The 15,092-nt window shown below is 33.6% G+C and overlaps 1 protein-coding gene across 1 annotated transcript; it reads right to left on the reverse strand.

The window, feature by feature from the left end:
• Positions 1–2,311: 2,311 nt before the first annotated feature.
• LOC127222048 (olfactory receptor 5T3) lies at positions 2,312–3,280 on the reverse strand. The gene has a single exon (XM_051183960.1). The coding sequence runs from the start codon at positions 3,278–3,280 to the stop codon at positions 2,312–2,314; it is 969 nt and encodes a 322-aa protein (XP_051039917.1).
• Positions 3,281–15,092: the final 11,812 nt, after the last annotated feature.

The following is a 15,092-nucleotide window of genomic DNA, read 5'->3' on the forward strand; positions in this document are numbered from 1 at the left end:
TGTACTAGGGAAAAGGTAAGAGAGTGGGAGGAAATTAGGTGTGGTGGGCAAAAGATTGGGAGGAGCGGTGGGAGGAGTGGTAGAAGGGAGAACTGTAGCTGGAATGTAATGTGAAATCAAAAACTAAAAAATGGAAAAAAATAAAAAATTAAAAATACATTTAATAATGTGTCTTAGATGGGAATTTCTGACATGTTGGTAATTCACTGTCAAGATTTTCTGCCTTTTACCATGTGAGAAATTTAGTACTTATTGTTTTGAGTCAGAACAACCTGAAATTAAACAAATAATTTTCTATGATTGTAGAGATTGACGGGCCCATCTATGATACATAAAGGAAGAGAATGATGCCAGAATCTTTCTGTAACCAATAATTCAGTATTTAAGACTAGAATAATGACTCAGTTCCCTATTAGTTCAACCAGAGAGCAGTTGGGTATGTCTATAATAGTCATAACACAATTGAATCAATAAATACATCTTTCTTGGAGTGTTGACTTTGTAGTTAACAGCTGTTTAAGAATGTTGATGCCTATTCTCCCTTATTAGACTATATGGAATTTTCCAACACTAATAAAGCTAGCAAACTGGGAGATCCTATTTAGAACAATTGTTTCTTGATTTTTTCAATATTATATATTGTGGGGCTTAAGTTGTCTTCAGTAATAGGGTTTTATTATCTGATTCTGGTGGCCAATCAAGAATAATATCACGAACTTGTATTATTTTTGGAGCCTCTGAGATGTATATAACTAATGTCTCCTGTGGGTGTATGTCACATCTGATACTAATAACACATTGCTTTGGGAACATCATTATCAAGCCATGCAGGATCTCTTCCTTCTAATTCTTTTTCTTAAATGTACTTTAGTTGGATATTAGCTCTTACATTTCAATATTGACTTTCATACACACTTTATTAGGCACAACACCCTTACTCCATGCCTACTAATTTCCCTCTTTTGTAAAATGTCCTCCATATTTATTTTAACCCTTATTCTTTCAAATCTCTTTTGCTTAAGGCATTCCTTTTTATTGGTCCCCTTTTAGTATCCTCTCATGTGCATCGATATTTACTATATAACTAGGACGCATATGTTAGAAATAACATGAAGCATACATCTTTCTAAGCCTGAGTCAACTCACTCATTCCACTTTTTACAGAAAACTTTACTTGTTGGTGGAAATAAATGGGTTTATCCCATGTAAGACTGATCAAGGGAAATGAGAAACTGCTGTCACATAATAAATTTTATGGTTCTAAAATTTACAATTTAACTTTTAAAAGCTACATGTGTGTGTGTGTGTGTGTGTGTGTGTGTGTGTGTGTGTGTGTGTGTGAACAAGTGTGGTTTGTAGCAAAGGTCATGAATTTGAAAGAATGAGGAGGGTTATGTGGGAGGTTTTCTTGGAAAGAAATAGAAGGGGCAGTGACATAATTATACTATAGTCTTAAAATATAGGAGAAATAATTTAAAAATTGAAAGCAATCATAGACCAGGGAAACACAATGAACAACCAACCAACCATTCGACCAAAAGCCAATGTGGGCTTATGAGATGATTAAGTGTATAAAAGTTGCTTGATACACATAAAATCTTGGCCATGACAACCTGAATTTTATCTATGTAATACCAGTGGTGAAAAGGAAGAATAGACCCGTATCCTCAAGCTGTCATCTGACTTCCTCCCACCATGTACCATGGCATGCAAACATACACACACACACACACACACACACACACACACACACACAGTATGGGTAAATGTATAAAGTGATTTTTAAAGCATTTTTGCTTTATTATAATGTTATGATTTGATTTTTTGTTTATTTAAAAGAATAAAATCTGGAGGTAAAACAGTGTTTTATTTGAAGAAATTTGAATTTCTCCACAAAATCACTACTCAAGTGGCCACCCTGTGAGAAAGTTTTCTGGGAAAAAGTATGTTTTAAGAATTTCTCCATGAGGACTCCAGAATTAGGATGATACACACTGCATGCTAACATTTTACCATAAGTTATAAGAATAATTTAATCATAAGATCCTAAATACCCAACCTATACTTTTTTGTATCAAGAAAAGTATTGATGTAAAATACTTTTTATAAATATTATCAAAATAATTTGGTATACAGAAGAAAGTATTTTTTTAAAAATGTTATATGAGAAAGGTTATCAATGTTCTTAACATAATTTCTAATAATATATTATTAATTAAAATCACATGTTTGTAATTTTTAACCATTTACATTTCATATAAATTTGGATTAACAACTAAATTTTGTTCTGTTATTTTTAAAATCTATAATACTATGAACCAACTTTTATCCACAATTTCTTCATTGCCTCTTTTACATCTTTGTTCCTTAGACTGTAGATGATAGGATTCAGCATAGGTATCACAATGGTGTAAAATATTGACACTATCATGTCATGGTTTGAAGCATAGCTGGAACTTGGCCTCATATAACTAAATAGGATTGTACCATGGTAAATAGATACCCCAGTGAGGTGGGAGCCACATGTAGAGAATACCTTTCTTCTACTCTCAGCAGAATGCATGTTCAGAATGGCAAACAGAATGAATCCATAAGAGATCAAAACAATCAGGATGGTGATGATCTCAATGAAGCCCACAAAGTACAAGAGTAGAAGCTCATTTGTGTATGTATCAGAACAAGAAAGAGCAAGCAATGGAGGGATGTCACAGAAGACATGCCTAATTTCATTAGATCCACAGAAAGACAAACTGAAAGTGGCCACTGTGTGTATAGCACCATGCAGAACTCCACCAGTATAGGAAGCAATAATGAGTGGCACATAGACTCTAGGTGACATGGTTACTACATATAGAAGTGGGTTGTAAATGGCTACATAGCGGTCATATGCCATTGCTGCCAATAGAAAGCATTCTGTGGTCCCTAAAGTAACAAAGAGAAACATCTGTGTTGCACATCCAAGGAATGAGATGGACTGATTTTCTTCCAGGAAGTTGACCAACATTTTGGGGGTAACAACTGTAGAATAGCAGGCATCTAAGAAAGATAAAACACTAAGAAAATAGTACATGGGGTTGTGTAACCGAGAATCTCCAATGACCAAAATAACTAGTCCAAAGTTTCCTATCAGAGTGAAAAGATAGATAGCAAGAAACAGTAAAAATAGGAAGACTTTCAGTTCACAGTCATCTGTGAAGCCCAAGAGTATAAACATGGTAGTTTCTGTCATATTCTGTAAGGGAATCTTGTGGACATCTATAGCTGATGCCAATTTTTCCATTTTAGTTTTGATATACATATTGCACATGAAAAGTCCCATGTATCATGTCTGTGGTTGGTTCTTAGGGCATAGTGACATCCGTGGTAATAATGAGGACAATGACAAGTAATTTTTATGAAAGCAGGCAGATCTCACTATATAAGGTAAAAGAAAAAGATGATTATACTTACTCATCAGATAAATTTATAAAGTTAAAAATCTAGCAGTTAAAGTAGTTTTTTATCCAAATAATTTTCTATCACTCTGTTCAAATTATACTTATTTTATGCTACTTTTTCCTTTCAAATATTATACATATTATTTCCTTCTATATCTTGAATTGAAATAGAATTATATCACATCCCCACCCTCTTTTCCCCATGACTCTTTCATGTATCCTACTTTAAAGTTCTGCCATGTCCTGCATACCTACCCACATTCTCAACTTATGAGCCTATTTTTGTTTTATTATTATTCTTACAATTATAAATATGTATAAAGAAATAAAAATACAACTTATTTTCCCATTTTTGTTGTTTGTTTTTATATGCTTTCAGGGATGAGCACTCTGTATTAGACAATATATGGAGAACTCATACTAGGGAGAGGTTAATTCTCCTCCAATCATTAAATTTTTTAAGAGTGGGATCCCATGGAAATTTAACATGTCCATTGATATTACCATTGGCCAGGTCCAGATAGTGCAGTAATTTAATTTTCAAAGAGTCATGAATAAAGGAGTAAAGTAAAACTATTATAATGGAAAGTGTACATCTATGTAGTAGCCATCAGTATTCTGTAAATATATCAAACATTATTTGTTAATATTTCCAATTTTTAATCATAAGAATCCACACTTCTATTACAGGTAAATTTTAAAGCAGAAATTTATAGCAAAAGTTTAAGGAAACTAATCTTAAAAGTTCCTTGTTTCTCTGTTGAAAGTTTCAAGAAAATGCAACTCATTGAATCTAGTAAGCATTCGTAGGGTGATTTCTGCACAGTAACTTTGTTTTTTTTGTTTTTGTTTTTTTTTTTCCTGTTACAGGAGAAGAGTTATAAAGTATTAAAAGCATGAACACAAGTGTACAGAACTGATTCAGTCATCTAAGCATATAAATTAACAATATGAAATGTGGAAAAGGTTGTCAAATTAAATTGAACAATAATATTAATATGAGGGAACTAGAATTAATGTAAGTTTAAAAAAAAAAAGGAACTCATGTAGGTACATTGGCCAAGATGGTTGTTCAAAGTCTGTGTGAATATTTTGTTTTAGTATATATTTTGTAAATGTGTGGTTAACCAACAAAAAAAAATATTTACTCACTTCTTAGAAGATTGTAGAGCAAAATATAAAAATGTAAACAAATTTAGTTTGCTTACTCACAGATAATTCAAATATTAAAAATAATGCATGGACATATTTTGACAGAAAACATTATTTTTTATAGTTATTTTAATAAACTAGCATAAAAGCCACCTGATTAACTGATTTTACAATATACAAGGTAGATTCATGAACTTAGAAAAATGCATTTAAAATATTCTTATTATCTCTCTTTTTTATTTTTCAAGACTGGTATAGGAATTTATTCAAAAATGTTTTCTGATTGGAAAGGGGCCAAAAAGAATTAAGCAAATGAAAAGTATTATAGTGAAAATAATATTTAAATGAGGTTTCAAAAAGTATTAATAGATTATCGAATAAATATTTATTAATAGATTATCGAATAAACATAGCAAAATATATGTTAATTGCTAAGTACTAAGTGAATCTCCTATAAGATCTCAGGTAAAGGAACTATAGAGGATTAAGAATTGCTTCAGAGTCTAAATACTGATGTTAGAGACTTATAGACAGGCTACCCTAATAGAAAGTATTTACTTACAAAATATTAACTTATAGTCACACTCGACTTCATTTATGACACAAACATGGACAATTGCAGAGAAATATTTTATGGATCCATTATAATATATTTTCCAGAATAAAGATTTAATAATTTGCTGCAGGCATAAGTATAAATTACAAATTCTAAATTTTATTCATATAACAAAATGCTAAGGCCATATAAAGTGGCTGTTTAAATAAACATTAAACAATGAAACATAAACATTAAAATCATATATATCATAATATCTTATTTTGAAACTAAATATAATTACTTTCTAAATTACTGTATAAGAAGAAGCATCTCTTGCACAGGTTTTTGGCCTGGTACTATGTCAGTAAAATAATATAGGTTTTCTAAAATTATTGTAATATTTTGACCAAAATATCTTTTTTATATTGATTTCAAAACAAGAATATGCTGTCTGAGTTATGATATAAATTTTAGTTTCAATCACATTTTATTAGAGCACTGAATGGGAAACTGTCAGAAATTTAGACATAACAGGGAAAATACCAAAGCATTCTAGTTTTTCCCAAGACTAATGTTGAAAAATGTATTTCTGTTAAATTACATTAAAAGACAGTTGAAATTTGTGTACCATAATGTTACAAGTGGTCTCTCTAATTTGATTTAGTATAGATGAAAAATTTATGCATAAGGCATTTAAACTACACTTTATAAGATAAAAAATAAATTTCTGAATTCTCATGGACAAATCCTGGCAATAATATTGGAAATACTAAAACCAAGACAAAAATTATAGCAAAAGTATCTACATTATGTGGAGCTATTGTAATCGTTACAAATGATGTACTCATTTTTTATTTGATATACACAATAATTTATGAAAATATATAGTGTTATATCATCTTGTACAAAAGGAAACTGAAGATCATCAAGACATGCAGTGAACACTTTTCAGATAATCATCTAATAGGTAAAGCAACACTCAATATTTAAATTCATTGCCAGCACATTTCACTTTGCATTTATCTTTCATTGTCTACTATTTTAAACTAGAAATATCACTACATAAATATAAAATGTAAAAAAAATCCTCTTTGATACTATATTTTAATAAACTGCAAGTTTAGAAATAACAGCTAAAATTATATATGGGTATATGGCCAATAAAAAATGTACATAAGACTTAAGGAATTATTATGAGAAGTCAAAGTTAAATAAAACTACTAAACATTAAAAACTCACTGGAAGATAATTTTATTTTTTTAATTCTTTTCTTTCATTAAAAAAAAATACCTTCTAAGACATAGCAAAATATGTAAGTAATATTTCATCTTTTTTCCTGTCTCTTCACAGAAGACATTGATTAAATTTGCAATACAACTTTGTTTAATTTGATCTTCGATATTATAGTTAAGTATTCACACTTGTTCTAGAACTTGAAATCCATTGTAACATTTAAAATTCTTTATGCATGAAGAAAAATCCTTTGCTTACCTTGCTTACCTAGCTTACCTACAAAAAAAATGAGCTGCTTGGTCAGTTGGAAAAATTTCTGCTTACAATGTATATAACCAGCTTGTCTGTCACTTAAAGAACATAGTGAGGCCCCTGGGATGATGCTTATTCTTCATTGGGACAGATACTTAGTCATTGTTTTCAACTGTAAACGAGTGAATGACCCTGGAAAACCACTGTCCTGAAACCGATTACATAAACACAATTTGGTCTATGCTTAAACTAAATATCCTCTCAACTTCAAGTGCACAACATCTGGAAAAAAGATTTAATGACATAACTGGAATTTAGCATCTTCAAATATAGCTTATTTATTTGGCTTTATATTATTATACTTGTAAATTGGATGTGAACTAGATGAGAAAAATAATACAAGAGAAAAGACATGCTAAAAGTGATAGGAAAGATGAAAAGGACATAGTATACAGGTAACCCTGTCCAGTGCAATACAAGAATATTAGATCTGCTGTAAATTTTAATTTTAATTTTTTGTTCATAGAGTTAGTGATTTTAGTATTTCAAATAGTTGATACTTCACATTTGGTTCCCATACCAGTATTAGTTTCATTCTTTTTTCTTTTTAAATTCACATTTTATTCCCAAACATATCTTTTAACTTCACTTCTAAAAATAATTCATATATCTATGTATATGGTTCATCTTGTCCATTATAAATTTTAATCCTTTAATTGACCATTTGCTGAGAGTTGGAGTACAGATTTATCCAGGGAAGAACATAGCAATAGCAAATGGTTGGCACTGAATATACACATACTAGTAACTTTACAGACAGAGAAGGTTATATTTAGAAAAACACACACACACACACAAATAAAAGAAAAATGAGAAAAAATTAGACAAAAAGCACAAAGATACCTGTATGTAACATATAATTTTATTTATTGCTTTTTATTAAAATAATTTTAATGTAAAATCTATATATGTTTTTAATTAATTACACAATTAATTTATTTATTTTATGTTCAAGCAGCAATTAGTTCTGCCTCCTTTCCTCCCAGTCCCTCCCCCTGCCTGCCATTCTGCAATCCACTCCTCTGTTTAGTTCAGGAAAGGGCAGGCCTCCATTGACATCAGCAAAACATGGCATATCATGATGCAGTAAGTCTAAGCAACTCCTTATGCATTAAGGTTTGGGAAAGCAATCCAATATGGGGAATAGGGCCCTAAAAGCTAGCAAAAGATAGAGACAACCCTTGCTTCAATGAGAAATCTAAGCTACACAACTGCAACATACATGTATTCTGCCAATGTTGTGTAAGTGTTCCTAAACCACTTGAGATTCCTCTGTTGGGAAATCTCCATTTAGACCTATACCTCATTTTCAAATGAATATTTGGGGAGATTTTTATGTCTAGTTTTTTGAGTTCTCTAAATATTTTGGAAGGAATTTCCATGTAAACATGACAAAGGCTTAAAAACGGATTCTAAGAACAAAATAACAGAGTCCAGCATTGGTTCTTGGTTAGTAGCATTTTCTCCAGTTATCTCTGTTTGCTAAAGGCAAGCAGAGGTGTGGCTCCTTTAAGAGATGGCTTACTGGACTGTGCTTGTGGCATATACAGCTCTTTTGGGAGGTCCCACTATAGAGTACTTGACTGAAGTTTGTGGGGAGTGTGCTGCAAGTTACTTGGTGGATTTATCTTTTGCTCTTAAAGACAAAAATGTTTGTGAGCCTCCTACAGGTTACTTGATGGCAGCATTAAGAGGTGGGGATGAGGATGATACTCATTGCTTTCTCTGCCATGTTAGAAAGCTAAGGAAGGAAGAGCTAGCCACCATAGCAGCCACTGAAGGTCCTAGCAACACCTGCTCAACATTCAAAATACACTCCTAGTCAGAAAAGTATTAGAGATACACAATAGAACAGATTCAGACATAAAAGGCCTTTAAATGCTGGCAGTTCTGCTTCTTAGGCTATCCTAAGGGTCATAGTGATTTTTTTTCCCCTGTGGTCTGTCAGCAGTTCTAAAGCCAGTATGATCTTTGCGCGTAAAGATGTGTTTGGTACACCCTCCATTTGTGTTCCTTGCTCTATTTTAATCTCTTTGTAAAAATTTCACCATTCTTGAGCCACTTTGCCCAGTCAGTGACTTGAAACTCCTTTAAAGGTATGTTACCTGCTTACAGAAGTATTACCTGCTTCTCAGTAGTATTTTCCTTGAGTTTTACTTTATTTTCAGTTGTCCATTAGACATATAACCAGACCTTAAATCTGTCTTGGCTGGGGATAATTCACTCCTTTGCTCATTTGTCTATGGGATCTACCACCTCAGCAAGACAAACAGACTACAGTTGTTCCTCATGACTGACTAAGTGGTATACTACTTTCCTGCTACTAAACCACATTTGCCTTCATCTCAGGTATTGAATATTATATTTATAAACTTGAAAAAGTCATGGCTTTTGTTTTATCATGGTGTACAGACAGATAACTCCATATTTGTAACTTATCTCTTCCTACTTGTTGTAGCCATCCTCCACACTTCACAGGTGCCACCAAGCTTTCATAATGCTAATGGAAAGTGAAAAAAAAAACATCAAAATGTTCTCAGGGTGTTTTTGACATCAGAGGAGAGCATGTAACCAGATGCTTGAAGTTTGTTTTTTAATTCAAACCTTGCTAATGTGAAAACTAGGGAAGTGGTTAATCCTGACTTATTCACACCTCTTCATTATGAAGTGGAGTTCAGGGGTAGTAATTTTTCTTTTGGCATTAGTATTCTAAAAGAATGACCACTTTCAATAATTTATTAATGAGTACATGTAGTACCTTGTTCTAAATGAATCACTCTGAAAGCCACTTTTGATGAAACTGGGTTTTTATCAGTTTTAGACAAAATTTTACTATTCCTCAGACTGGTAAAAGTGAAAACTAAGTACAACATTTACCTTTGGATTGGCCAGTTTCTACATCATGTATAACATGAGTATATACATACAGGTATACATATACACATATATGTTCTCTATACATGTGAATTTTTTATGTGTATATACATAAAATTCCCACAAATTATGGGTATGTATGTATATGCACTTGCCTATAAATTATCTGTGTGTATGTATTTGGAGCTCTACATAATCATACACATCTACACTTGAACACCTATTGGTCCAATATTAAAAGCCAGTAGAATTCTTGTCCAGTTTTAAAATTATGTTTATAGTGTAGTGGTTTTGTGTTGGTGTTTTCATTTTATTACTGTTCTACTTGTGTGTTATTGGTTCTCTGTGTATAGTGATTATAGTTCTTGCCTTCCCTGCATTAGTATGAATGTCTTATTGTTCCTACTATTAATGAGCAGCAAATCACAGAAAGACATTTGATTTTAGGAACTGCTAAGCTAAACCAACATATATGTATGTATATATATGTATGTATGTATATATATATACATATATAATTTAAAGGTATCTCACTTTCAAAAAGAGTTTCTGATTTTATTTCCACATAAGATGTGGATTCCTTCTTGGCTAATATGGTTTGATCAAACAAGATCCCCTGAAACAATAGCCCAAGGAATCAAGAATCCATGACTTGATGTCATTATTATACAGGTCTGTCACTTTCTTGGTTAGAGTTATACCACAATGTTTTATATTATTTGAAGCTTTTGTGTAGGGTGTTAATTACATGATTTATTTCACAGTTTGTTATTGACTGTATACAGGAGGGCCACTATATTTATGTGTAGGTATGAATGCATGTGTGAAAATTATATCCAGCCACTTGACTAAAGGTGTTTATTAGCTTTATTAATTCACTCTGATAGAATTTTTGGAGTCTTATGTACACTTACCCATTTATTTATATGTGGATTAACAATATCCTGATGATATATCTTCTTTTTTGGCCCTATTTAAAACAATCTTATTTTTTATTTCTCATATGTTCTCTTTGAGGAACAGGTTCATATGCAAGTCTTATTACTCTGTTATGTGTAACCTCACACCATTGGCAGACAAAGATACATCAAATTTACTACTTTACAAATAACCTGACTATGAAACCATTACCATAATTCTTTTAAATTTCTATTTCTTAAATTAAATTGAAAGTTCTACAGAGGCTATTAAATCACATCCATGTGATAAATTCCAGTATTTCCCTTCTCAATTCATTTCACATTCTTCAAATCCTTTACGCTCTGGTTCCTACTTCAACATCTTGTTAACTGGATGGAACTTAGAAACCCTTTTAGGTAACTGTGTTGCTTTGTATGCCCTTCTTCCTCTTCTTCCTCCTCTTACTTCTCCTCTTCCTCCTTATTCCTCTTTATACCTTCATCTTACTGAACACCTGAGCTGAAAAATATAATTTGCACATTTGCTAACTCTCATAGTGTTCCATTGCTGTAAAGAGACACCATGACCATAGCAGCTGTTATAAAAGAAAGAAATTTATTTGGGCTTAATTACATACAGTTTCATAGGTTTAGTGTATTATAATTATGGCAGGGAAACATGCCGCATATAGGCAGACATGGTACTGGAGAAGTAACTGAAACTTCTAAGACCAGGTACATAGAAAGAAGGAAGAGAGAGACACTGGGCCTGGCTTGGGTTTTGAAACTTCAAAGCCCACGCCTATTGACACACTTCCCCAAAACAGTCCACATCTACCCCAAGAAGGCCAACTCCTTATACTTCTCAAGTAGTACCACTCCCAGATGACTAAGCACTCAAATATATGAGCATATGGGAACAACTCTTGTTCAGATTTCCTCAATGACATCTGAAGAATATGTTGGCCAAGTTACAATCACCCTGCCCAAACCAGCCTGCTTGAGCATGCAAGGAAAGTACTTCCTTACTGAGCCAAGCTATGGCCTACTGCTATAACCAGAGCCTGCTGCCATAGAGATACCTGATTGTAGATGTCAGTCAGGGAAGGACAATACAGCAAAGGTGGCCACTTGAACCAATGGGACATTGGGAAGTGATATATAGGAAAGCCAGATTTCTGCAATATATGAGTCATCATTTGATACTCTCATTTGACTCCCTGAGACTGGGTTGTTGAATCCTTGCTTACTTGCCTACTCTACAAGGGGTGTTTTTTGCAGGGTAGCCCCCAAACCAACATCTGGCAGCCCAACATGGGAAGCTTCCATCTTGTTTGTATTTGGGTCTTTCCAACTACATCTTCTTGCATGTTTCTTTGTTTATGAGATGAGTGCCCCAATATGGTGAGTTGGCTCCTAACGTTTGGTGTGCTTTTGGCCTTCTTGAGGCTAAGCATGAGAACCTACCCCTCTTCTTTCTTTCTTCCTCTGCATTTCCATTTGATAGCAGAGAAAAGTACTTTTTGTTTCTCATCTGCCTGGCACCTCCACACAAGGGCTGATTCCCCAGGAGGTGAAACCCAGGTGCAGTGCCCTCTGCCACTCTTCAATCAAAGACCCTAGTATGCATATGGCAGTGGCCTACATACTTCCTGTCTCTGCCATTCCTCCTTTCTTTGTCTCAGACCCCACTTGTCTTACAAATTCATTCTTAACTTTATTGTTAATATATCTACTATTCCCTCCTTCTGGTGGAGAATGGGCTATCTACCTTCCCTCATTAAGGAGCCCCTAATAAGAGTGCTAATAACCTTGGGTTCTACCCCAGTATGTCTCTGCCCCACATTTTTCCTTCTTCTAAACAAGATTTCTGTCCCCAGAGATAACCTAAATTGTTCTAAAAGTGCCTGAAATTTGGCTGCCCGTTGGTCAAGCAATACAGAGAGAGCAATCCTGATTCAAGATCCTGCAGCCAACTGGATGCTGGCAGTCAATGCTACTTATTTTCTCATAGCTACCATTGTGACCTTAACTCATTTATAACCTATTGCCCATGGTAAGTGTCACTTTAGCATCACTGTGGGCATCAGCCCTTCTGCCATCATGACATTCATTAATGGGGCTACAAGAGCTGCAATCACCCTGATAAGGATGTCTACCACAATAGAAACCCTTAATGAAGTTGTCTCAAATTCTGCTCAAGCCTTCTAAGCCCAGGAATTAATGAACCAACAGTTATATTAGGTCATCTACATATTACAACAATAAATTGATCGTCTGGCAGAGGAAATAGAGATGGTCCATGAAATGTCTTTAATTGGAATGTGACCCCCATTTCTGGGCAATCTGCCTTATTTTCTACTAAGTCCTTAATGCATCCATGGCCCAAAACAATCTTTTCCAGTATACACAGGGCATCTGTTCTGATTAGTTCCTTAACTACTCTCTTCTGCTTCACAAGATGATTTTCTGCCTCAACATGACTAGAGAGTCCCAGCCATGTCCCTTGAGTCCAGTTTTCTTTCTAAGTTCTGGAATAATATCAAAAAACTCCTTAAACTCTCTTGGTTCATCACTTATACCTTAATTGGGGGTATTGCTTTGCTGTTTATCATTCTTCTTAAGTGTCTCCTACAGCATACATCTCACCAGTAATCCATTAACAAGTCATCTCTCCCACATATTATAACTCTAGAATACCCTGAATATAGACCTCTGGAGGTCTTTTGGGTCTGGCTCTTGGAAATTCTTGAGCCATCAATTTGATGGATGCTTCTCCCACCAGGGCGTGATTCCCAGAGATGTCATACATCAACAGCCAGCAGTGATATATCATTTGTGATTTATTAAAAATTGGCTGAGGATTCAGAAAAGCAAAGTCATCCATAAGACATAGAAGAAAAAACACACCTTTCATCCCAGCAGCCTGAGCTAAAAGTGGTGGTATACACATTTAATCCTCTAGAACTCAGGAAGAAATAGATGGATTTCTGTGAGTATAAGGCTACCCAGATCTACACAAGAGTGAATCAATCTAAAAGAGAACTATAACTCACACCTTTAAGCCCAACATTTGGGAAGTATATAGGACAGAAGCAAAGTCGGTACTAGGCCTTCATTTTCCAGCCACACTAAGCAAAGGTTAGAGTCTGAGGCTTGGTGAGAGCTCATGGAGAAAGGATCAGCCCATTCAGACTGAAGGAAATATAAGAAGCTAGTGGCCAGCTGCTTTTACTTTTCTGATAATTGGCTTGAAGCTTGAACCCCAATATCTGTCTCTAGGTCATTTATTATTTGTACTACAAATAACCTATGACTTCATTTGGCACATGGCAGCATGTTGTTCTCTTTTAGCTATTCTCATAATTTTCTTATGTTTACCTGCAATAATTATATGAGATATGGAGGTAATGCATTCTTCAATGACCTTTATTGCAACCACTATTTTTCTTTAAAATATTAGAATAAAGGAAATATTGTAAGTATAGCATGAAGTTGCTTTTACTCACAGATCTCCAGAGAAACCAGGAATGTTACATGCACAGGATTGTCTTTCCAAAAAGAAAGATGTAAAAGATGTTCTACTATCTAAAAAGCTAATAATTGGAAATTATTAAATACCTGGTAATCTGTGTTATCTGTTTACCCAGACCTACAAATTCCTACAACCAGGATGACAAGAGGTGACTAACATCCCAAATGACCTCTAACCAATTTGTGTGACTGAAACCTTTAAGTTAGTACAGGTGCCTATCTTTAGAACTCATCTTCTTAAAGGAAATGACATGTACCCTGAGATAAATTTCAATGTTACTATACTATTGTGAACAGCTCACAAGTGCCTATAAGCCCATCTTTAGGAGTGTCTGAAGCCTCAGACTATTCCAGACAACAGCAAAGTTCGCGCGCGCGCGCGCACACACACACACACACACACACATACACACACACCAAACACATACTTATAATAATGAAAATGTTTTTAAATAAAAAATGAAATACTGAAAAACCATCACATAACCTTGACTTAGCCTTAATTTTGTATTTTCATGGGATTGTGGACATTTCAAAACCAAGTAAGAAAGCAAAAAAAAAAAAAAAAAATTAACAAACTAATCTTATTTATAGACTTGAAAATATTCTAAATTATATGTCCTTTGATAAATAAATAAATATGAAATGGCCAAGGAGCTGAGTGTACTCTTTATTCCCACAGAAAATGGCCATGATATTTATGAAAAGATATTTTGAATCATTGATTTTTAAAGAAATGAAAAAGTAAGTCAGAGGTCAAGCAAAACCTTTCTTTCAACGACAGAAGCAGATGGGTAATTCTTTACTTTCTTTTTGTTATAAATATGATGTAAATTATTAAGTTTAAATTATAGATCAGAAAACATTTGGACCTATTCTCCGAAGGATATTCCATAAAGGTTTTCGATCACCAAATGTGTAAGTATATAAAATCACCATAAAGTGATTAAATTTATTGTACCTCCAACACCCACTGTACCTTTGGTGAGAGAAAATTTCAGATTTTCAATTTAAATTTTTCACACTGATATTTTAATTGATATTTTCAATATTCATGAAATTTCAAGTAAAACTGTTTATTATACTATCTATTTTGGTTATTTCCACTTGAAT

The sequence above is a fragment of the Phodopus roborovskii genome, unplaced genomic scaffold (genome assembly GCF_943737965.1).
Source record: "Phodopus roborovskii unplaced genomic scaffold, PHOROB, whole genome shotgun sequence".
Taxonomy (NCBI): domain Eukaryota; kingdom Metazoa; phylum Chordata; class Mammalia; order Rodentia; family Cricetidae; genus Phodopus; species Phodopus roborovskii.